At 37.0% G+C, this 23,737-nt stretch overlaps 2 protein-coding genes across 3 annotated transcripts in view; one reads left to right on the forward strand and one right to left on the reverse strand.

Moving 5' to 3' along the window:
• Positions 1-251: 251 nt before the first annotated feature.
• Positions 252-23,737, reverse strand: part of LOC131950494 (general transcription and DNA repair factor IIH helicase subunit XPD) — a 31,430-nt gene continuing 7,944 nt past the window's right edge. Inside the window, exons 6-25 of the mRNA XM_059312687.1 lie at positions 23,509-23,625; positions 23,335-23,388; positions 23,123-23,185; positions 22,610-22,733; positions 21,983-22,079; positions 21,663-21,772; positions 21,359-21,382; positions 20,596-20,764; positions 20,268-20,386; positions 19,006-19,145; positions 18,511-18,612; positions 17,630-17,693; positions 17,380-17,471; positions 17,091-17,120; positions 8,599-8,691; positions 5,519-5,591; positions 5,159-5,229; positions 2,073-2,216; positions 1,499-1,642; positions 252-434 (exon numbers count right to left, since the gene is read on the reverse strand). Of these exons, the coding sequence (XP_059168670.1) occupies positions 342-434; positions 1,499-1,642; positions 2,073-2,216; positions 5,159-5,229; positions 5,519-5,591; positions 8,599-8,691; positions 17,091-17,120; positions 17,380-17,471; positions 17,630-17,693; positions 18,511-18,612; positions 19,006-19,145; positions 20,268-20,386; positions 20,596-20,764; positions 21,359-21,382; positions 21,663-21,772; positions 21,983-22,079; positions 22,610-22,733; positions 23,123-23,185; positions 23,335-23,388; positions 23,509-23,625 (1,923 nt within the window). The 3' untranslated portion in view covers positions 252-341. The remainder of the gene's footprint in view (positions 435-1,498; positions 1,643-2,072; positions 2,217-5,158; positions 5,230-5,518; positions 5,592-8,598; positions 8,692-17,090; positions 17,121-17,379; positions 17,472-17,629; positions 17,694-18,510; positions 18,613-19,005; positions 19,146-20,267; positions 20,387-20,595; positions 20,765-21,358; positions 21,383-21,662; positions 21,773-21,982; positions 22,080-22,609; positions 22,734-23,122; positions 23,186-23,334; positions 23,389-23,508; positions 23,626-23,737) is intronic.
• Positions 10,931-16,785, forward strand: LOC131950493 (uncharacterized). Of its 2 annotated transcripts, none has more exons than XM_059312685.1 (3): positions 10,931-11,308; positions 12,170-14,268; positions 14,552-16,785. In XM_059312685.1, exons 1-3 carry the CDS (start codon positions 11,029-11,031, stop codon positions 14,750-14,752), a joined length of 2,580 nt encoding a protein of 859 aa, XP_059168668.1. In that variant the 5' UTR covers positions 10,931-11,028; the 3' UTR covers positions 14,753-16,785. The 2 variants fall into 2 exon arrangements, with proteins under 2 accessions (XP_059168668.1, XP_059168669.1); XM_059312686.1 differs by having other exon boundaries at positions 10,931-11,251.

The raw sequence follows: 23,737 nt of genomic DNA on the forward strand, positions 1-23,737 counted from the left end.
TAATCATTTTTAGTTTGTTTCTATTACATTTGTTAATAGTTTTTGTTTTACCCCATCATATATTCTGTAGTGTGTGACATATGACTTAGTGACAACACACTTCAAAATGTTTTATGACTTAAGTCAGAAGACAACATATTTCATAACATCATTTTACATTTTTTTTTAAACAGAAGACTTGAACTCTCCAATGTTAATAAACCAAATAGAAAATTTCAGAACTCTTCAATGTAAATACAAAAAATTGGAACTTTAATATTTTTCTATACAAGCCTGTTGTTTACAAGGTACAAAAAAGGTCAACAAGTGTAACATGAAAGTAAATAAATAAATAAATGCAGTCAGACGTGTTGCATCTTGCATTCTATTTTCTTCTGGGTCTCCTCAGACTGGAGTTGTTCTAGGGTCAGCAGGGAGAGGCCCAGCTGGTCTTTCTGTGGAGGAGTGGACACAGGGGGCATTAAATCATTGGGCACAGGGGGCATTAAATCAGTGGACACAGGGGGCATTAAATCATTGGGCACAGGGGGGTCATGATAGTAACAGTAGGTCAGTGAACACAGGGGCATTAAATCAGTGGACACACTGGGTCACAATAGTAATGCTAGGTCAGTGGACACAGGGGCACTAGGTCAGTGGACACACGAGGGGGGTCAAATAGTAACAATAGGTCATTGGAGACAGAAGGTCATATTGAAATAAAGTTGATCCACAAAAAATGCACAGCTAATATTTTTAAAAGGTGACATTTTTTTTTATAAACAAGGAAGTTAATTTTTCAACACTAAAAGATCTTTTTTAAAAACTGTAAAATTGATACTTCAAAAGTTTAAGATTTTTCTTTTAACTGTGAAGCTAATTTTTCAAAAGTTTTAAGATTTAATTTTTTTTGTAAACTGTGATGATTATTTTTCAACAGTTTTAGTTTTCAGATTTAAAACAAAAACAACTGTAAAGCTAATTTTTTTTAAATTTTGAATTATTACTTTCTCGTATATACGAAGTATAGAGAAAGTATTGTAATCGTGCAAAAAAAAAACCGAGATTTTTAGAAATCTCGACGTTTTACACCTCACTGATACGGAAAAACATAATTTTGCAATCTTGTCTGTCTGTCTGTGTGTAAACACAATAACTTGAGTACCGTTACAGCTAGGTTGATGAAATTTCATATATAAGTATTTTATCAAAATCGTAGATCCTGATCAACTTTTGAGCGATTTCCGATAATCAGAAGTGGTACTTTTTCTACTTTGAATTTTTCAAAAGCCTATAACTTGAGTACTATTTCAGATAGATAAATGAAATTTCACATGTAAGTAAAAGATCTAATTCTCTACCTTCTGTCAAATTTTGAATAATTTCCGTTGAACGGAAGTACTAATTCCGAGTTATATAAGAATATTCGAGAAAGATTAGGGGAGATCACTCCCGGTTTATTTTTTAAACTGTGAAGCTCAATGAAAAGATGAGATGCTAAAAGCTGCCTGTGACTGACCCTGCTGAAGGGCTGGGCCATCTGCCTGAGGAAACGCTTGGACACCTGGATAGCCTCGTCTGTGGACAGGTTGCACAGGTTGTCTGTCAGGTGCTCCTGTATCCAGCGGGGAATTTTACCACGCTTATCTGCCCTTGAGAACCTCTGCGACAGGGACAGGAAAAATGTTAACGGACAAATTAAGTAGAGTTATGTGCCTTGCATGACCATACTTCAAACTAAAATGATGGGGGCTGATTTCCAGTAAATCCTAAATATGTCTCAGTATATGTAAATACCTGCAGATATTTATGACGCTCTATGCATTAGATTCTGTAATCAAAATTCATGTTAGCTACTATGAACTCTACATACTTTTTTTTGTAATATTTTACCATTACAGCAAATTTATATTCTTTAGCAACTCTATCATCAAAGATCATAATGCCCTAATCTCACTTTATCAGCTAAGATCATAATGCTGTAGTCTCACCTTATCAGCAAAGATCATAATGCTGTAGTCTCACCTTATCAGCAAAGATCATAACACCCTAATCTCACCTTATCAGCAAAGATCATAACACCCTAATCTCACCTTATCAGCAAAGATCATAATGCCGTAGTCTGTCTTGCCTCGCAGGGCTCGCCCCACACACTGAGCCGCATGCCGCATGGCATCAAACGTGAGGAAATCATTTTCTCTGATCTGGTACTGGTCCCTCAGATATTCCAGCCTGGCCTGAAACACAAAGTTTATGGACTAAAACTTTACAGAGTCTTCTGTCTGACTGTCCAGGTGACTTTAAACATTCACATTCTCCTGTTGTTGTTTTTTTTTTGGTGAATACAACCTATAGCTCAGACTAGAACCCCATAGCCCAGACTAGAACCCCATAGCCCAGACTAGAACCCCATAGCACAGACTAGAACCCCACAGCCCAGACTAGAACCCCATAGCCCAGACTAGAACCCCATAGCCCAGACTAGAACCCCATAGCACAGACTAGAACCCCACAGCCCAGACTAGAACCCCACAGCCCAGACTAGAACCCCATAGCCCAGACTAGAACCCCATAGCACAGACTAGAACCCCATAGCCCAGACTAGAACCCCATAGCACAGACTAGAACCCCATAGCCCAGACTAGAACCCCATAGCTCAGACTAGAACCCCATAGCTCAGACTAGAACCCCACAGCCCAGACTAGAACCCCATAGCCCAGACTAGAACCCCATAGCACAGACTAGAACCCCACAGCCCAGACTAGAACCCCATAGCCCAGACTAGAACCCCATAGCCCAGACTAGAACCCCATAGCCCAGACTAGAACCCCATAGCCCAGACTAGAACCCTATAGCCTAAACTAGAACCCTATAGCCTAAACTAGAACCCTATAGCCTAAACTAGAACCCCACAGCCCAGACTAGAACCCCATAGCACAGACTAGAACCCCACAGCCCAGACTAGAACCCCATAGCCCAGACTAGAACCCCATAGCCCAGACTAGAACCCCATAGCACAGACTAGAACCCCACAGCCCAGACTAGAACCCCATAGCCCAGACTAGAACCCCATAACTCAGACTAGAACCCCATAGCCCAGACTAGAACCCCATAGCCCAGACTAGAACCCTATAGCCTAAACTAGAACCCTATAGCCTAAACTAGAACCCTATAACCTAAACTAGAACCCCACAGCCCAGACTAGAACCCCATAGCCCAGACTAGAACCCCATAGCCCAGACTAGAACCCCACAGCCCAGACTAGAACCCCATAGCCCAGACTAGAACCCCATAGCCCAGACTAGAACCCTTAAGTACAGACTAGAACCCTATAGCCTAAACTAGAACCCCACAGCCCAGACTAGAACCCCATAGCCCGGACTAGAACCCTTAAGTACAGACTAGAACCCCATAGCCCAGACTAGAACCCCATAGCCCAGACTAGAACCCCATAGCCCAGACTAGAACCCCATAGCCCAGACTAGAACCCCATAGCCCAGACTAGAACCCCATAGCCCAGACTAGAACCCCATAGCCCAGACTAGAACCCCATAGCCCGGACTAGAACCCCATAGCCCGGACTAGAACCCCATAGCACAGACTAGAACCCCACAGCCCAGACTAGAACCCCATAGCACATACTAGAACCCCATAGCACAGACTAGAACCCCACAGCCCAGACTAGAACCACATAACTCAGACTAGAACCCTTATTTACAGACTAGAAACCTATAGCCTAAACTAGAACCCCATAGCACAGACTAGAACCCCACAGCCCAGACTAGAACCCTATAGCCTAAACTAGAACCCTATAGCCTAAACTAGAACCCTATAGCCTAAACTAGAACCCCACAGCCCAGACTAGAACCCCATAGCCCAGACTAGAACCCCATAGCCCAGACTAGAACCCCATAGCCCAGACTAGAACCCTAAAGCCCAGACTAGAACCCCATAGCCCAGACTAGAACCCCATAGCCCAGACTAGAACCCCATAGCCCAGACTAGAACCCTAAAGCCCAGACTAGAACCCCATAGCCCAGACTAGAACCCTAAAGCCCAGACTAGAACCCCATAGCCCAGACTAGAACCCTAAAGCCCAGACTAGAACCCCATAGCCCAGACTAGAACCCCATAGCCCAGACTAGAACCCCATAGCCCAGACTAGAACCCTAAAGCCCAGACTAGAACCCCATAGCCCAGACTAGAACCCTAAAGCCCAGACTAGAACCCCATAGCCCAGACTAGAACCCTAAAGCCCAGACTAGAACCCTATAGCCTAAACTAGAACCCCATAGCCCAGACTAGAACCCCATAGCCCAGACTAGAACCCTAAAGCCCAGACTAGAACCCCATAGCCCAGACTAGAACCCTAAAGCCCAGACTAGAACCCCATAGCCCAGACTAGAACCCTAAAGCCCAGACTAGAACCCCATAGCCCAGACTAGAGCTAGAGCTCAGACTAGGACCAGCACACTCTAGAACCCAATAGCCAAGATTAGAGCCCCAAAGCCCAAACATGACTAACTTTCAAATCCCATTGCTTATACATATAGTTAACTTCTGTTAATTGGGCTACATTCTTGTACAAAGTAACTAGTAGCGCTATAGTAATAGTGAATTGGCCATTTAAAATACATTGTCTCTGTCAAGTCCTTTGACAACTGACTGCTAGTAAAACCACAGGTAACTGCCACTACCTGCACAGAGAATGTCACCGAAACAGGTAACTAGATTGGTGCGGTCAATATTTTAACGCCCTCCTCCTCCACCGCACCCTCCCCCGACCCTCCTCCTTCACCCCACCCTCCCCCGATCCTCCACCCCACCCTCCTCCTCCACCCCACCCTCCTCCTCCACCCCACCCTCCTCCCCCCACCCTCCTCCTCCCCCCACCCTCCTCCTCCATCCCACCCTCCTCCCCCCCCCCACCCTCCTCCTCCACCCCACCCTCCTCCTCCACCCCACCCTCCTCCTCCACCCCACCCTCCTCCCCCCCCCACCCTCCTCCTCCATCCCACCCTCCTCCTCCATCCCACCCTCGTCCTCCATCCCACCCTCCTCCTCCATCCCACCCTCCTCCTCCATCCCACCCTCCTCCTCCCACTAATTGTCTGCTTTTAGATCAGGCATGTCTCCTTCCATGTTTTATTTTTTAAAATCACGTGACATGAATATTTACCTTCAAAATTCTGCTCTGCGTGTAAACGTATGGGACACCAAACATAATGACGGCTCGCCCATAGTGATGGTCTGTTCATGCAGAAAACAAAAAAGATAAATAAAACATGGATTGGAATAGAAAGAGGTCAAAAAGTGAACAAAAATATACAACTGGATGATCATTAAGCAAAACCTGAAGTATTGTTGCAAAACTACAACATTGCGCAATATAGTCTGAAGTCTGTAGGTTATAATTCCGTTGTAGAAGAGATTAAGTAGGCCTACCAGCGTCTATATTCGACAACACAGACTTTTCTTCTATAATAAGCAAAGTAATTGACCACCAATGTTGTAAAATGGTTTTTAAAAATGTACTTACCGAAGTCAATGCCTTCAGACACCTTGCCCCTGGCCACTGAAAGCAGGACGGCGCCACGGCCGTTTTCACAAGCCTACAACAACAAAGACCATCTTAACAATAGTGTGCAGCTGCTAAAATTTTATTGTGTCAGGCAAATAGATTTTTTTTAATGTTTACAAATGCTAAATGATAAACTTACAAACGTTTTTTACTTTCTCGTATATACGAATTATAGAGAAAGTCTTGTAATCGAGCAAAAAAAAATCTCGACGTTTTACACCTCACTGATACGGAAAAACATAACTTTGCAATCTTGTCCGTATGTCTGTGTGTCTGTCTGTGTGTGTGTGTGTGTGTGTGTGTGTGTAAACACGATAACTTGAGTACCGCTACAGCTAGGTCGATGAAATTTCATATATAAGTATTTTATCAAAATCGTAGATCCGTATCAACTTTTGAGCGATTTCCGATAACCGGAAGTGGTACTTTTTCACTTTGAATTTTTCAAAGGCCTATAACTTGAGTACTATTTCAGATAGATAAATGAAATTTCACACGTAAGAGATCTAATCCTCTGCATATTTAATATGACGTTCACTTGATGTGCAATTCTTTTTTCTACGAGATTTTATTCTATTTTAAAAAGTTTAAGTATTTAAAATTGATTAAAAGTCATGTCTATATCCCGAGTTGCCATTCCTGTTGTTTCATGTAAGAATATTCGAGAAAGTTTAGGGGAGATCACTCCAGTTTATTTTTCTAAGAACGAAATTTAAATAGTTCATCTCATCGCTCATACAACACCAATAATATGTCAAGCGACAGTTTCATACCTCTACATAAACAAAAATTAAGAGAGCTAATGGCTTTTATCTTAAACTACAGTCAAATTTTAATTCTAAAATCTATAAAATATAATACTAGATACTATGTACCAACAGAGCTAATATTTTCGCTTATTCTAATGATAAACATTTTATTATTTTATTAATTTTGAATTTACCTATATTTTTAACAATTTTAGCAAACGCAGTTGTAGGTTGTCTCCCGTTGTTTCCATATGATGTGTTAATGGTAAGTAACTAACATAAACTATAATGTAATTAATGTTAAAGAATTTTAAATTTATTTTAAATATGGAGTGGATTCGTTTGTTTATTTGAACACTAATTGCATAGAACCTTTATTGCCATTAAAAGCATGGAACTTGTAGCTATTTTTAAACCAGTAGCCTAGCTGTTTATTTAAATATCTTTTGAAACTACAGCAGGAAAGACTTTCTGCATACATATAATGTAGTGTATGGCATCAGTAGGCCTACCTGCTTAATTTTATTTGACACCGTATAATGTTCAATCGAAAATGGGGGGGGGGGTGAAGAGGAGGTAGCGTGGTAGGTAAGGGAACCGTAAGACTGCCAACTTCAAAAGTCATGAGATCAGTCCCCCCCCCCCCCCCTCTCTCCCACCCCCTGACAGTTAAGGCTCGATAGCTTGGGACAGCCAACCCATCTAGGAGAGACAACTCCTAAAATCAAGCAACGACTGCCTGGCAGGTTGCTCTTACGTGGGCAAAGTGTCACAAAGGCTAGGGAAGCAAACCCAGGAAGTAAAGCAGGCTGGAGTGGGAGTCAAACAGGCCATATCGCGCATAACATGTTGACATAAAACTTAATCGTTTTGCAGTCAATCCCCTTACAATATTACAATTAAGAACGAAGAAGAAGAATGCGAGTCATTAGACGTTGGTCCCTTAACACTAACCCTATATAATTACCTAACCCTACACTTCACTCACTTCCCAGTTTACTTTCTTGGCCTTGGCTTACATTACCGTGCAATGCCAGCTGTTCCAGTAATGCGGTACGGCTAATCGAGGATTACAAAAATTAACACCCAGCCACTTGTCTAGTAGCAAGCTGCCCACGGTGTTAAGTTTGCTTTAGCATAGTTCATTGTCCCCCGGGTTACGAACGTCCCGAGATTCGAACGCCCCGGGAGATCACTCCCGGTTTATTTTTATATGCATATAGTAATAAATCATCATTAAAATAACAGCGTGGTATATATATATATGTATGTATGTATGTATGTATGTATGTATGTATATATATATATATATATATATATATATATATATATATATATATATATATATATATATATATATATATATATATATATATAAGCTTGTTATATACAAGCTTGTTATTTTAAACGTTTTTATATAAGAGAAACCTGCCTATAAGCGTGCAGCACACGAACTCACCAAAGTGGTGTGTATGGGTGAAATACTAATTACTATATGTACTTCCATTAAAGTTTTTAATTAATCTGCTTATGTCAAAACTCGTGTCACATTAGGCCTACATTGTAATAAAAATATGAGGTATGGTTCAAGTTTGGAAAAAAAAACGGATGGGTAAAAGTGGGGTGAAGCTTCGTTGGCATGTTTCAACTCATAATGAAACAAGCACGGGGCTAAATAAAAGCATGTATGAATGCCAGTGCTTCTCAATTTATGACAGGGTAGAACACAGAATGATGAAACTAACGCGAGATATAAAGTTAAAATAAAAGCTTGTAAGAATGCCAGCGCTTCTCAACTTATGACAGGATAGACCACAGAATGATGAAACTAAGCGTCATCCATAAATGACGTCACGCTTTTTTTTTGACGATTTTTACCCCCCCCCCCTAGAATGACTTCACACCTCCGCCTACAGTCCCTCCCCCCTCAAAATTGCAGTTGAATTTTTCTTAAAACATCGATATTTTTCCAAAATCTTGTCTGAACTCTGTCGATATAGAGTATTTTAATCAATTTCTATTACAATTTATTAAAACAGTTTTATAAAATGCAAAATAACGTCTAAAATTAGTTTTCTAACATTGCTTTTTTATAATGCAAAAGTGTGACGTTGTACCATCTGAACTCCCCCCCCCCCTCCCCCTCATCACACACCGTCACAAAAATTACGGACCCCTCCCCCCCTACGAGTGTGACGTCATTTATGGACGACCCCTAAGGTGGGATATAAAGTTAAGTAAACGCATGTAAGAATGACGGGATAGACCACATAATCAGAAGGTAAATACCTTTTGGTAATTGAGCAAAGCCAGAGAGGTCTCAGCCGCGTCCTGTGTTTCTATAAATAGAAGTTTGTGTTTCTGTATCTGGTCGATGATGCCCTAAAAGGTGAGAAAACAAAACAAAAAAGTGGTTATTTTAGAAGTTTGTCGATTATGGCATAAAGGATAAGAAAGAAAAAAAAAACAACTACCGAAGTGGTTTTTTTTTTCTTGTGCATCTTCAAATTTTTAAAAATACCCGACTTAGCCAAAGTAACTAACGGATGGGGGGTGCAGGGTAGGACATCTCAAAGGTACCGTCAACCGGGCATTTGTATAGACTAGGAGGGGAAGAGTCTCGAGTTCGTGACGTCATTGTGTGTACAGGTCTGGTGGGGGGGGGGGGGAGGGGGGAATCTCTAACTGCTATCAGAGTAGTAAGCATTTTGTTATGGTCACAGGCTAGGCAAACTACAAACAGCAGTACCTAACTGGAGCACCTGAGCTCCCCGCGACGAATCGACAAGTTGTTTTTTTTTTTTACTTTTTATCAAAGTATATTGTTGTTGTTTTTTATTTATTTTATTTTTTACATTAAGCTTATTAATATGACAAAAACATCACAAAAGTTTTGTGACAAAATGAGTCTAAAATCTAAAGATCAACAAAAAGATTTTGAAAAAAAAAATGTTATTTCCCTTTTTTTTTTTAAATTTAACTTTTTATTAAGATGCTTCATAACCCATAAGTTTCTTCCAGGCATCTCTACCGCCCCCCCCCCCCCCCCCCCCCGAACGAAATGAAATTTATATAGAAAATATATACTTTTAACAGTGTCCGCCCCCCCCCCCCCTCCCAAAAATTTCAAGTCTCCCCCCGGAGAAAAAAGTCTGGAAGAAACACTGCATAAGACACCATGTAGGTGGGATAAATAACGAGGTCACGCCGTACAGTTTTAAAACTTTTTTTTTATCTAAGTAAATTGTTGTTTTTTTGGTGTTTTTTTTTTTTTTTTTTTACAGTAAAAATAATATGAAAAAAAAAACATCACAAAACTAGTCTAAAATCTAAAGATCAACGAAAATATTTTGAAAAAAAAATTAGTGTATGCCTCTTTATTTTTTCGATTTAACTTTTTATTAAGATGCTTCATAACCCATACGACACCATGTAGGTGTGATATATAGAGGAGGTATGAGTGACATAACTTTGATGTCTAGCGACCCCGTGCGATATGTCCTCCCACCCCCTCCTTCTCAAACGAGGTCACGCTGTACTACTTTAAAACGTCCAACATAATATAACTTATAAGCCTAGTAAATCTAGTTTGAACTTTAAAAATCTCGAAGGGGGTTTTTTTTCTATTTTACCACCCCGAGGCGTCCAAGCGAGGGTACAGCAGAAACGAAAGTTACGTAAGAGTGGACTAAAACACGGGCAGAACGAGGCGGGTCAGCCACGCAGCAGTCAGTACAATAAGGTCATGGCGACTTGCACGAGATGATGGCCTTCAATGTGAATGTGAGGAGTTAATGTATTAAAGACCCTCAGTTCACTATAAAGTAGGCCTATGCAGGGCTAACATTTTTAAAAATTATATTTAAAACCATCCAGGAATATTTTCAAATGCTTGAAAGATTACCAGCAAGATCGTATCAAGGTGTTTTGCTGGCTTCGTTACCTTAACCATAGTAAACCTATCCAACGAATAAAACAACCCTAAAATAAAACTGCAATGTCCTGTGGAGAAAAGAAAATTTAAACCAGGACAATTTTGAGAAAAAAAAATTAGAATATTCTGGGTTAACACGCAGACGCTATTAAAAATAATTTAATACTGTTGACTGTTGAAGTTTTGGGATTAAAATAAAATAAAGACTTAATTTAATTATACAGCTAAGTGGGCTACAAAGCTATCGGGTAGCGAGTAAGGCTTAGGTCTACATCGCGATTTGCTTTTAAAGAAGAAAAAACCTCACACAAACCGAGACATTGGTCGAGGGTTTTTATTAATATATTTTTATTGTAACTTGACTTCATCCAACTGAATATAGATCTATTATTTGTAAATATCTACGGCAGACTTCGGAGTAAACTAACAAGCTCAAAGGGAAATCACTGTTAAAATACAGGGGGGAAATGTTTTTAGTCCCAGTTTTATAAAAAACGCAGAGCATGTGTACTAAATAAAAACATCCAATTGAAATGAATGTCAAATCTGTGTCACAAAAGCCAATGAAACAAAAGATAAAATAAGCTTATCCAATCAGATATAAGGACACAAAAAATAAAAAAATGTATTTTTTTTCCGTCACTTGAAAAAAGTTGGAATAAAAAAAAAAATTCTAGGTTGGCAAAACACATGGAAATAACTGCACTGTCAAAAAACGTAGCTCCAGTGGACAGTCCGTGTTCAAAAAGAAACCTAACAGCTTCTGTTTTAGTAAGTTCACGCCAATGGCAGACACCGAACATGAAGCCATCAAAAACATCGAACAGCAGAAGACCAACGTCGACACCAAGTCTAAAACGAATTTCAAAGAGAACGAGGACATCATCACCATCGACTTGGACGTCTTCTCAGACTCTGGCGAAGACAACAGCCCCACCAGCCAGACCCAGCATCATCCAGACGACAATGTCCAGTGCCACAACTCTGAGACGGCCACAGCTGAGAGCCGTGAGTCATCGGATTTAAAAATTACTAAAGTATTTTCTTTAGCCATGGAAAATAAAGGTATTTTATTTTTGTTTACAATACTCAATACACTACACTTGACTACACACAATCACACAAGGAAAAAATTAATAAAAATCTAGATTCTAGATCTACATTAGTATTATGTTTCCTTCAAATGATTATCAGCTGTATTAATGATTTATTAAGTTGTAAATCTTAAATCTAAATTTGTTAGGTTTAGTTACAAAAAAAAAAAAAGATTAATTATTCTTTTTTTTTTCACCCATAAAAAAGGCTTAAAAAGAGAAAAATAAAAACCAAGCAGATTTAGATATAGAATCTAATTAAAATGTTTGCAAACATTCAACAAAGTTGTTTTTTTAATACTGTATTAATGAATAGGCATGGCCTATAAGCCTTTTTTTATAAATACATAACATGTTGAACTATATTTATAAATAGAATAGCTTCAATAAAATAGCATAAATAAAGTAAAAGGTTCTTTTATTTAAGCTTCATGCTTCCTGTTTGTGCCAGCATCATTACCCTGACCCCAATCTTAACAGTTAGATAGGCAGAGAAAAATCTACCAATGTACTTGCATAAAATACAGAATATCCAAAATGTAGATTAAGTTAAAGGTTTCTATCTTTCACCTCGATAACGTTTTATGTACAAAAAACAAACTAGTCTAGATTTTAAATACAGCTAGATAAAAAAAAGTTTAATTCTTTAGGCCCTAAAGATATTAATGAAGGCATTGGTTATCAATAAAAATAATTACTTTATTTTAAAGGAGCTATTGTATGAAATGATCATATTTAAGAATGAAAAAATAATTTGAATTTGCATTCAATCTGATACTATGAATTTTTCATGTCCATCTGTCAGTGGTATAATAAATGTTACAATTTTCAGAATCCCAGGCTAAAAGGATGAAAACTGAAGTGTTAAAATCTTCAAAAAATGATAATACAATTAAGCAATCTTTTTCTGCTGCATTCAATCCAAAAAATCTACCAGAAGACACCAATGACAGCAGTGAGAAAATAGCCCTACACATCATAGACCTGGACAACTATGTTGAAGACAGCAAAGCCATGAGCAAGTCAGAACCAGAGGACAAAGCCAGGCTGGACAATTTCACTGACATGGACAGCAACAACAATGTTTTCGTCTCCCCCCTGTCGGTGACCTCACTTGATAAGAAAGGTGATTTCCTTTCGCAAAAACTTCTACAGATAAAAGAAGAACAAAATTTTGACTGCGGCCCTGATTATGACACTCAACCTGTATCTGGTGATATCTCATCAAGTGGTTTGAAAGCTCAGCAAACACTGTCAGCCTTGGATGAGGTTTTTGGAAATGACCACTATGAAAACATTGAGTTCAGCACAATCTTTTCATCACTGGACGAGTACCACCAGTCCTGTGAGGATGCGGGTGTGTACTCGGCTGATTCTCACGCCCACGACAGCTCAAACATTGAGACCTACAGCTTTTCAATCACAGACCTTGACAACCAAAACTTCAAACCTTTCGAGTCTGACAGCGGGATGTTTGATTCAAATCATTCCTTGCCCATGCCAAACCAAAACCTGTATGCAGTACAGATAAACGACCAGCACCCTCAAAGTGGCAGACTTGCAGACTGCGAGGTAGGGGTAAAATCTCAAGTAGTTATGAAAACAGAAAAGGTTGAGACATCTGGCTTAGAGAGCTGCACCTTCTCCAACATCCAGCCCAGTCTGGCTGAGGACAGTTATCAGTTTACCAATGCCTGGCAGCCAACAGTACCATCACAGAGTACCATGCAGGTCTACCGGAAAACCCCACCCATCACTGCAACACCAAACCCAACCACCTGTCACTACGCTGATGGTTTCCCAGACACAGCAAACCGTGACGCAGTGTTCTACGACTGCTGCGCTTATGACCACTGCGGGCAGTATGCACATCATGACAATTACTATTTCCAGAATGCCCCGGGCATTATGCCCAACACTTACTCAGACTGGAGCCAGGTGTCTCCCAGCACGAGCGTCCATGACGCTGCCACTTCACAACTCCGGCATGGTATGGACGCCACCTTTTGGCCAGGTCCTTCCAACAGAAATGACATGGCAGCGCCAGAACTGGACCAGATCTTGCAGATTGAAACTAACGAGGAAGACGAGGAAACTGATGATGCTGACGAATGCCTTGAAATCTGTGATTTCGATGATGAGGAATTTTATGACAGTCCTTTGAGATTATGTGCACAGAAGACACAGTCTTTAAAACCCGCGGCAGATGCGGTGACGCAAGTCAGGACAATGACTCTGGGGTACTTTTCAGATGACAGCTCCCAAGCAACAACCTGCAGCCCATCCACCCTAACCCCTCCTCCGTCAGCGTCCAGCACACCCATTCCACAAGTTGTCCCTGAGGGTCAGATGCTAGAGGACATGAGATTTTACAACCCGTGGCCTGTGTCTTTGAGTTACGTCAACCCCTCCAACATTCCATCCACCAGTGCCTTCCCACACTGCACACTAAGCAGCGAGTTGTTGGAGACAACTTTGCTCACCCACGGCCTGCAGCAGAGCATGAGGCGGCCGTTTCCTTCAATGGCAGATGCTATGCACAGCGGCCGCTTTTCCGGCAAGTCCATGTTTAATAAAAAGTGCAGCACCGATATCAATCTAGTGCCGAGGCGCTGCGGCAGGCCGAGAAAGGTTCAGATCCAGTCAGATAAAATAACAACCTCCACATCCAAGAACCCGAGGAGCCGACAAAAAATGAAAAACAGGTCTGAAGAAACCGGTCATCAGGCGCTGGACCAAGACAGCGTGGATGACGGAGATGAAACCGGGTGCAGTGGGGAGGGTCAGCGTGTGATCAGACACAACGAGCCACTGAACCAGCTGGCTATAAATATCATGTCCCAGTGGTTTGACGAGCACGTGCAGAATCCCTACCCCAGCAAAGCAGATAAGGAGGACATGGCCAAGAGAGGAGGCATCACAGAGAATCAGGTGAAATGAGGTTTTGTTTTGTACCACAATTTCATGTACCATAATTAGTTGTACCATAATTATTTGTGTTTTAATCACTTAAGCTATGTATAAGAGTTTCATTACATGTTTTAATTATTATATTCCTAAATATAACCGGTAGTACAAAGTATGAAAGATTTATTTTTACATTTCTCTGGTCTAAAAAAGTTTTAGAGTTCAAGTTAGGAAAATCATCAAGAAAATAACTGTATAAGAGAAGACATCGTTTCATCTTTAAAAAAAAATTATTTTGATTCTTTAGGTGAAATCTTGGTTTGCAAACAAGAGAAACCGCACCAACAATACAAAACCAAAGGTCCAGAAGCGCGCCATGGAGGAGAAGCTGAGAGAGCTCTTCAGGAATCTAGAACACAATCACCGCAACCCACAAGCTGATAACACACGCATTATCCAGCAACTGTCCGGTATCATACAGACATGTCATTTGAAGAAGATGGAATAGGAGGGAAAAATTCTAAAAAATTTGATTATACAGTTGTTGTATTTAAAAAAATAATCAATTCGTTAATTTATTTACTTTCTCTCCCCTTACTTTCCATTTTTTAAATTATCAGCAACTGAAAAAAAAACTAACCAAATTACAAGTAAATTTTTAAATGTTCGGTTGCAGTGATATCCTTTTTTTTTTAACACCAGTAGATTATCTACAAAATTTGTGATAAAAGTTTGGTCATGGTGCAAGCCTTTCCTTAGTTTAAAAACAATCTAGTTAAATAATTTATCAGCTCGCTATATCTTTTACAAATGTCAAGAAGCCAAATGCTAGTTTTATGTATCTTTTCTGTGATATAAAATAATTGGAACATTTAATTGTTTCTAGTTTTGCAAAGCTAAATATACAAAGAAAACAATTAACTAATCTCAGCTGAAATTTTTCAATAATACATTTTGCATTCATTTTTGTAATGTCGGCAGTATTACTGTTGCCTCGTACCTTATTTTCACCATCTCACTTTTTAAGCATTTGTCCTAATCTTGTTCACATGGATTATTACTAGAAATATAAAGTTCATTAATTGCTTTTATAATTTGTCTACTATTTATGTTTTTACAAGGAATAATGATTTTGACTGGAACTTGACTTCTTCACAAGTTTTTCCGTGTACATTTAACATTTTTGCTTTGCACTTATTTCCTTAAGTGTTTGAGAGTATTCAAACTAAAACTTTTAATTTATCTTAAGAGCCAATCCTACTAATATGTATCAATGATTGAAATTACTACTGACAGTACTGTTGGAAACTTTTTCTTACAAATTAATTAATTTGTATTAAAATATTTTTTTTTTAAAGCAGTGCTACAATCACATATTTGTATTCAAGCGATGATGCGATCATGTATTTCTGTTATCAAGCAATGTGATGAAACGAGGTGGTGTACAGATATTTAGTTGTTAAAAACATCTAATTTACTTGAGCCAGTTTTTCTTTACTGGGCGATGCTTTTATTTCATGTGTGTGTTTCTGTGTTACCATCTTAAGGAAGATGATTGACTTGTTGAAATGTAATCCATCAACTACAGAACAGGAACATTTTGGTTGTTCCATTTTCTTTTTTTTTTCCGTTGATAAAAACTTTTTTTTTGTAATCTTTACACTTTCTTTGTTTTTAAAAAATTAAAGCAAAAAAATGAATTAAAAATTTACAATGAATCAATATCTTATTTTCCAAATCAATTGTTTCAAATTTCACGAACGCAATTCTAAACTGACTTAAAACTTACTTTGGTTTAAATTTAACCATATATTCTTGGATAGTTAATTACTGTATTTTCAAATAGATTTTTGATGTAAAAGATCTGTGAAAAAATCAAATATTAAAATGTTTTTTTTATTTAAAAGAAATTATTGAAGTGTGAAAGCTATTTGAATGAGAACTAACCTCAAAAACACTGTGTACATTTCTACTACTAATGATCTGATCTTTCTCATCTAATCAAATATTAAGAAAACCAAAATGTATAACCCTTTTTTATTAAGCAAAAGTAAATATTTTTATGCAAGGATTTGTACATTTTTCTCAGTTTTCTTCAACTGAGATGTTTATTTTTAGCACCTAGTGTTCCTGATGTCGTAATTTTCTGGCTTGTTGATTCTGTGATCCAATAATTTTAGTAACTGTTGCCATAATTGTCTTACACTTGTTACCTTATATTAAACCTTCTTGCACTAGTGACTTGCACTAGTGATACATTCCTGCAATGTATAATTTCTCTTTACACTTGACTCTCAAACTCTATTAACATAATTGTATAAAAGTGTTTCAGTGTGATTTTTTTTTTATTACATTATTTATTTTTATGTGTAAATTTTGTACTGCTGACAACTGATTTCCAAGTGTCTGATCATTTTTTTTTTACATGAGTGGTTGGGCTTGAATGTATTTTTTTTTTGTTTATTTATGCAGGCTGCATCTACTTATAACAGATAATTGATTTTATAAATAAAATGTTGATTTATGGGCAACAAAGATCAAGTGTCTTGAGATTTATTAGAATTTTATGTACCATACTAATTTATATAGTAGCTGAACTTTTTGAGAAACAAATAACATTTTGATTTTTAGAGAATTTAAAATTGCCACAACCATGCTTCAGTGTGCAAAGGGAGACAACTTCAAATACAGTGTGTAGTGAGAACAGATAATTTTGTTTAGTTAACTACCCTTTTGTTTTGTTGTATGTAAAAACAAAAGATAATCTTCAATGATGATACAAATAACAATGAAATACCTTCTGCCATTAGATCAACTTTAATTTCCATGTTAAGAAAATGACATACCTGCTCGTACCATGCAGCCACAATAGTTTCCTGAAATGGGCAACACAAACATAATGTTGGTTTTTAACATTTATTTAATGAATTAAAATGACCAAAATTATACTGATAATTTACATCAACTTCAGATAATTGTAAAAAAAAAAAAAAAATTTAAAAAAAAAAAAAAAAAAAAAAAAATTCAGATAATTGTATTAGACTCGTAAATATTAATTAACTTAACATAAAGCAGCTGACATCATATGTTAACCCAAGTTATATATAAAAAGTGTATGTCCTTTAAAATCCTTACCATATAAATGTAGCTGGTAAAAAAACAGACCACCCCATCAGGCACAACAGTCACCACCTCTACCAGTAGGTTGCCATAGTTACGGGTCACAGCTGAGGAAACAGTGGGGGGTAGCCAGTTAGGGTTTGTGAAAGGTTATAGCAGTAAAGGGACCAACAAAGGTGAATAAGGAAGTTGTGATATATCTTAATGTTAAACAGATAATTTTTATATGAATCACAAATTAATCTAGACACATAATAATTTTTACCTATGTCCTCCCTTGTTTCAAACTTGGAGCTCATAGCAACCTGATCATTGCCCTTGCTAACAATCTGTAGCAAACATAAACAGAATTTTTCAAATTAAAAAAATTATAGATATTAGTTACAGCATAAAAAACAAATTTTAGTGTTTAAAATAATTTTTTTTTAAATACAATTTCAGTCATAAAACTGACCACACTATGTGCAGAGGTAACAGGAAGAGGTGAACTCTACTTCATCTGCTCTATTGACTACCAGGTTCAAAAGAGTAACATGATTGGATTATGATTGAAATCAGCTCATTTCATGTTGGAGGTTTAATTTAAAATACTAAAGCTCTGAAGGACAGCTTGTGATGTTACATTTGTCTAAGCTCAACCACAAGATCACAAAAGTTTGCAGGGAACGGCATGGTCAGACAGGAAAGTGCCTGACTGTGAACTCCAAAAGTTCCTGGTTCAGATCCCCGGTCTGGTGAGGTCCGTTACCTGGGGCGATAAACCTGTCTACGAGATAAAACTCCAAATATCAAACAACTTCTTCCATGTAGATTGCTCTTGGATTGACAAAGGCTATGGAAGCACATCCAGGAAGTTAGAATCAACAGGATATATGGAGCATAACATGTTGACACGCAACAATTTAGCCTCAATACACAGCTTGATCTACACATTTTAGCCTCAATACACAGCTTGATATACAGATTTCTAAGGTTGGCCCTTTGGTAAATCCTGCGCTGGTAAGATACCTTATTTTTTTTTTATGTATCTCTGTGAAAACTAGCCCTTACCCTGGACCGGCTAAAGCTGAACTCTTCCGTGTAGTAAACCCAACAGTGCCAAACAAACAAAATGTTCATTTAACACCTATATTGATGTATACATACCATTGGACAGATACAGGGTCTAGCCAAAGTCATTGTGAAGGTGGCCATGGTCACAGGCTTGAAGTCTAATATCTTTGGGTACATATCCAGGGGAGATAATGTCTGTAATTTTAAAAAATGAAGAGCTAAACATTTTAATATATTACATGTTGTTATAATATACATCCACATGAAACTTATTATTAGTAATAAGAGCAAAAAAAATCAACTTTTTAATCAATCGTATCTTATAAAAAATTAAAATAATTAAATGATCTGAGTTTTCTGGGGTTTTTAATTATTAAAATGATTTCTCAGTCTTACCATCTGAAATAACATTACCTCCCTTGCAAAAATTTCCCAGAGGGTGTAGATATTTTTTTTTTTTTTAAATTTTGTCATTTCCAAAAAAAAAATATTTATTTATGGTTTGATATAATTTTTTTACATTCTGCAATTCATTTTAAAATAAATTTAAATTTTCGTTAGCATGATTTAAAAATGAAAGCTGCCCACCCCTGAGGTGACAACAACAGTCTGGAACCTGTCAAAGATGGGCTTGACAGCAATGGTGGCGTCCAGACAGCTGAAGTTCATGATAGGGTTGGCTATGGTGGGGGTTCGGTCATCAAATGGTTCGATGATGAGGGAGAAACCTGGACAACAGCGATAAAACAAATTTTTTTATAGTATTCAGTGTCACATTTGTGTCAAATATTTGGTCTATCTACTTTTTGGCCATCAGCCTATTGCCAGTCTGGCCTTTAACCTTTTTGGTGGCCTATTGTTTCACTAAGATTCACTCATGAAGAGAGGGGTCGGCGTGGTCGAGTCGGTAAAGCTCATGGTTGCTAAACCGAAAAGTCTCGAGTTCGAACCCTCGGGCAGATGAGGCTCGTTAGCTGGGGACAGCCACTCTTCTAGGAGAGACAACTCCAAAATTAAAACACCTGCTGCCTTGTAGTTTGTTCTTGGTTGGACAAAGGCTATGGAAGCAAATCCAAAAAGAAAAGCAGGCTGAAATCGGAGTCAATGGCCTCAATGGCACATAACCAGTTGACACGTAACGCTTAATTGTGTTGGAGGCGTGGTCGAGTCGGAAAAAAAAAGCACATGGTTGATAAATTCGAACAAAGTCTCGAGTTTAAACACTGGCAGATAAATCTCGATCCCCTTCAACACTAATAATTAAGAACGAAGAAGAAGAAGAAGACTCATGAAGATACAAGTTTATAAAGGTAAGCGGATGAATTTAGGAATTTTAAGTATTTAAATAAGATAGAACATCCTGTGAGTTAATTGAAATATCAAACAATTCCTCTTACTCTAGCTGGGTTAGCCTAGCACTGGTCAAGGGAGAGAATGGCCTTTGAATTTGATGTCTAGTAAACTTGATACATAATTTTCTTATTCTATTATATTTTATTAGCTGGTTTTTTTTCCACTTTTTTTAATAGTATTAACAAAGGTATCCCAAAACCAATGCATACAGATTAGCAGTTATTCAATTAAACAGTCTAATGATAAATCCAGCAATGCCTAAATTTCAAGTATGTGCTGATTATAGTGGTAAAATTTGAGGCATATTCTTTAGTTAGTAATCCAGAATACATTTTTTTTTGTTTTAAAGCATAATGACAATAGTATTAAAAACCAAGGCACACAAAATGTCCCATTAAAATTTGCTCCATAAATTTTAACTTATTAAATTTAGCCCATTAAACTTAACAGTGCAATGATAACCTGAATGCCCCCCCCCCCCCCACACACACACTCACCTTTGGTGTATGTGCTAATGATGGTGGCAAAATTTGCTACAAGAGAAAGTGCAGAGTAATCTTTAATATCAGCGAGTTCCAATGTTCTGAGGAGTGATGCCAGGCGCTCTGAGCAAAATCTGAAGAAACAAATAATTTAATTTTTACCCTCAAAACAAAAGCAGAAAATACAATACAGTTTTATCCTCTAAACTAAAGCAGAAATAACAATACATTTTACTCTCTAAATAAAAATAATAATTATTCAATTATAAGCAAGAAGTTCCATCAAATTCATATAGAAAATTCATCACAATTGCTTTAGCTTGATATGTTTTCACTCCCTAACCTAAGTGGTTTCCTTTCAATGCACACTTTTGATTGGCAGTCTTTGAGAAATGAAGGCGGGCTCTCAGACACCACATGCTGGACTCTCAATCTGATCTTCAAGTACTCAACAAATCTCTTCATGAAACCAACAAAGTGCTCAGCATTGCGAATATTCCCAGGTATAGCCTCTGTAGAAGAAAAACATGTATGTAAAGGGAGTTAGCACAAAAAATGTGTGTAAAATATTTAAACGCATTACCTCCCTCTATAGATCCTTATTAAAAATTAATTGGTTAAAAATAATTCCCATTCTTCACTTGTAGTCAATCCGAAAATCTTGGTTTATAGATTTTTAAATTTAAAAAGCAGTAAATATAATTGAGAAATGACAGGTTTAAAATTTTAAAATAGCTTTGAATTTACTTTACAAATGAAGATTTTTTAAATGTCATGGGTTTAAGTGAACCAACAGATACATGGTTTGATTAATGGTGTTACAAATGCTCCCTAATATAGCACACTCTTATAGGTTTGGGTAATAACATTAGCCACATCAACAGCTCTGACAGTGTATTATTTCTCCTAACACATGTAATGGTCTTGTAGGTTTTCACTATATTAAATGATATGACTGTGCTCCTTTGTAGTAAATGAACAGCCATTAAGAAATATTTGAAAAATATTCTTAATCAATAAAACTTAAATAACCCTCATGAATCAATCAAACAAAGTTTCTAGATTCTGAGTTGTAACTGTGACTGTATTATCCAGGTGCTACTTACCTTGAAGTATCTCATCAGGTATTACTGCAGAAAAGACAAACAAAAAGTATACGTTATCAAAACACAAAAAGTATATATCATTACAAAAGTATGTAATTAAAACGTTTTTAAGCCTGTAACCAGTGCAGCCAAATTTTAAGTTTTTTTTTTTTTTTTTTTGCAAAATTAACATTAACAGAATTTTTAAAAATAGATTAATGAAAAAAAAAAATTTTAAGTTTTAGAAATTTTATCAAAACTTATTTTTTTGATAATTTATTGATAAAAATATCAACTGCAAGTTGTAAAACATTGAGTACAACACCTGGATTTGCCAACATTGTATCTGTTTCCCTGGCAATGCTGGCCTCACGTAGGCCATCCACCATTCTCTGATATTCATTCTTTAATCTGGCTTCATCCACTTCTTTAATCCTGGTTTGTTTTTTTTTAAAAAGTTTACAATATTATTACAATTTTTAACAAAACTATCTCATTTTTTATTTAGTTTAATAATAAACTTAGAAAGAATTTTTAATCCTAGTTTTAAAAAATGTAATATTTACATTAATTTCAATGCAGTTTAATAAAACTTAATTACTTTGTATAAAAATCCATCCCAAAATATGAAATATATATAAATACCTTTTGATTTGTTTGGTGAGATCCTCTATATTTTGGTTACATTTATCTATTGTTCTTCTAGTAATCTTCACACTCATTGACTCCACACAGACATTATCTACAAATAAATATTTGCACTATTTCTAAAAATTGTCAATAGGTTACTAAATAATTTTCTCAAAACATGAAAGTCAGTTATCTGATGATCTATGGGGAAGATGAGGTAGGGACCATCTATTTTTATGGACATGGATTAAACTGCCAATTATAAAGTTAATTTCTAAATTTTGTCTCAATAATTGTAAAAGTTCCCTTTTTGAACCTGACGGTCTTGGGGCAAGTGAAGTAGAGTTCACCTGTTTCTGTGACCTTGGCATAAGAAGGGATAGTATGGTCAGCAACATGCATTGCAGCATTTACTTTCCCTAACGTGAGTTAGATACCAGTCAGATGGATGGGCTCAGAGATGTTCTACTGACTTCAGCCCAAATTTTGAACTCGAGACTTTCGGGTTAGCAGTCTATCGCTCTACCTCTAGGCCACGCTATACCACTCTCATTAATTGTAGAGCTGTGTGAAATATTCACCTTCCACACTATCATGCATACAAATTACTGACACTTATCACTGTGTCCACTATCTACTCACCAATGTTGTGAGCTTCATCAAACACAACAACAGATGACTTGGGCAACTCCTTTGACACCAGCTCTGCTATTTTAGGGTCTAGGAGGTAGTAGTAGCTGTACACAATCACATGGGCTTGAGAAATCTGTACAGGGGAATAAAAGTACTGCAGTTACCGTAGTTTTTAAGAATTAACTATGATTCTTAAAGTGAAATTTTATCATAACAGAAAAAAGAACAGTGTTGAAAATTTGAAAAGAATAATATTTAAGCACAACCACCTGAATAAATATCACTAAAAAGTAACTAGCAAATTTATCTACAGTAATGCTAAATACAAATCAGTCTGTGCCTTATTTTTAAATTAGCTGATTTCTAGAAAAAAAATAATAAAAAGACACATGCAAAATCATTCACAAACAAAAGTAATTGTTTTCTTTGGTTATTATTATCAGTGTAATAATGATAATACATTTCAGTGGAAAAATTAGAGAGTAAAAACTGTTAAGCTCGCCTCAGCTAATATAAACTTACTGCATATCTGGCAAGGAAGTAAGGACACCAGCCTCGCTGTCTGCCGTATTCCCTCAATTCATCCTGTAAGGAAAAAAATCAAATTTTTTTTTCAAAATTACTTTAAATTTACAATATTGTGCAGGAAGTTTATTTCCTATTATTTTTTATGAAAAACCTTACACATGGAAAAAAAATGCATTGGTAGACTAAAATTTTTACAAAAATCTTACCAGTCCAAATATGCCTGGTGGTAAGGGAATATTTCTGCCATTTGCATCAAAATCCTGGTCATGAAAATTTATAAAATTAAACTCACAGAAATGTTCTTTAAAGTACATATAATATAAAAAAGGAAAGTCAAGTTTTACACAACAGGTGATATAACCAAATCTACTCCACCTTACCTCATAGAAGTCACAGACTGGTACATCCGGGTTGTTCTTGTGACGATTTCTAACAAATGAAGCTGTGAGCTGGTGACATCTTCCATCAACGACTTTTCCGTCTCTTTCTTTACTGACCTATTCATTTAGTTATTCAAATAGGGTTTCTTTAAGCACATAATTGAACATATACAATTCAAATATTTTTAAATGTATTAAAAAGTCAGAAGCTTTGAAACTTAAATACTAT

Source organism: Physella acuta, unplaced genomic scaffold (assembly GCF_028476545.2).
Source record: "Physella acuta isolate Inbredline_101_S28 unplaced genomic scaffold, ASM2847654v3 ptg000768l, whole genome shotgun sequence".
Classification (NCBI taxonomy): domain Eukaryota; kingdom Metazoa; phylum Mollusca; class Gastropoda; family Physidae; genus Physella; species Physella acuta.

Excerpts from the sequence above, each read along its gene's own strand:
- LOC131950493 (XM_059312685.1), top strand. The coding sequence starts at position 11,029 with ATGGCAGACACCGAACATGAAGCCATCAAAAACATCGAACAGCAGAAG. Across the intron at positions 11,309-12,169 it reads TTTAGCCATGGAAAATAAAG|AATCCCAGGCTAAAAGGATG; the intron begins GTATTTTATTTT and ends TACAATTTTCAG. Across the intron at positions 14,269-14,551 it reads GAGGCATCACAGAGAATCAG|GTGAAATCTTGGTTTGCAAA; the intron begins GTGAAATGAGGT and ends TTGATTCTTTAG.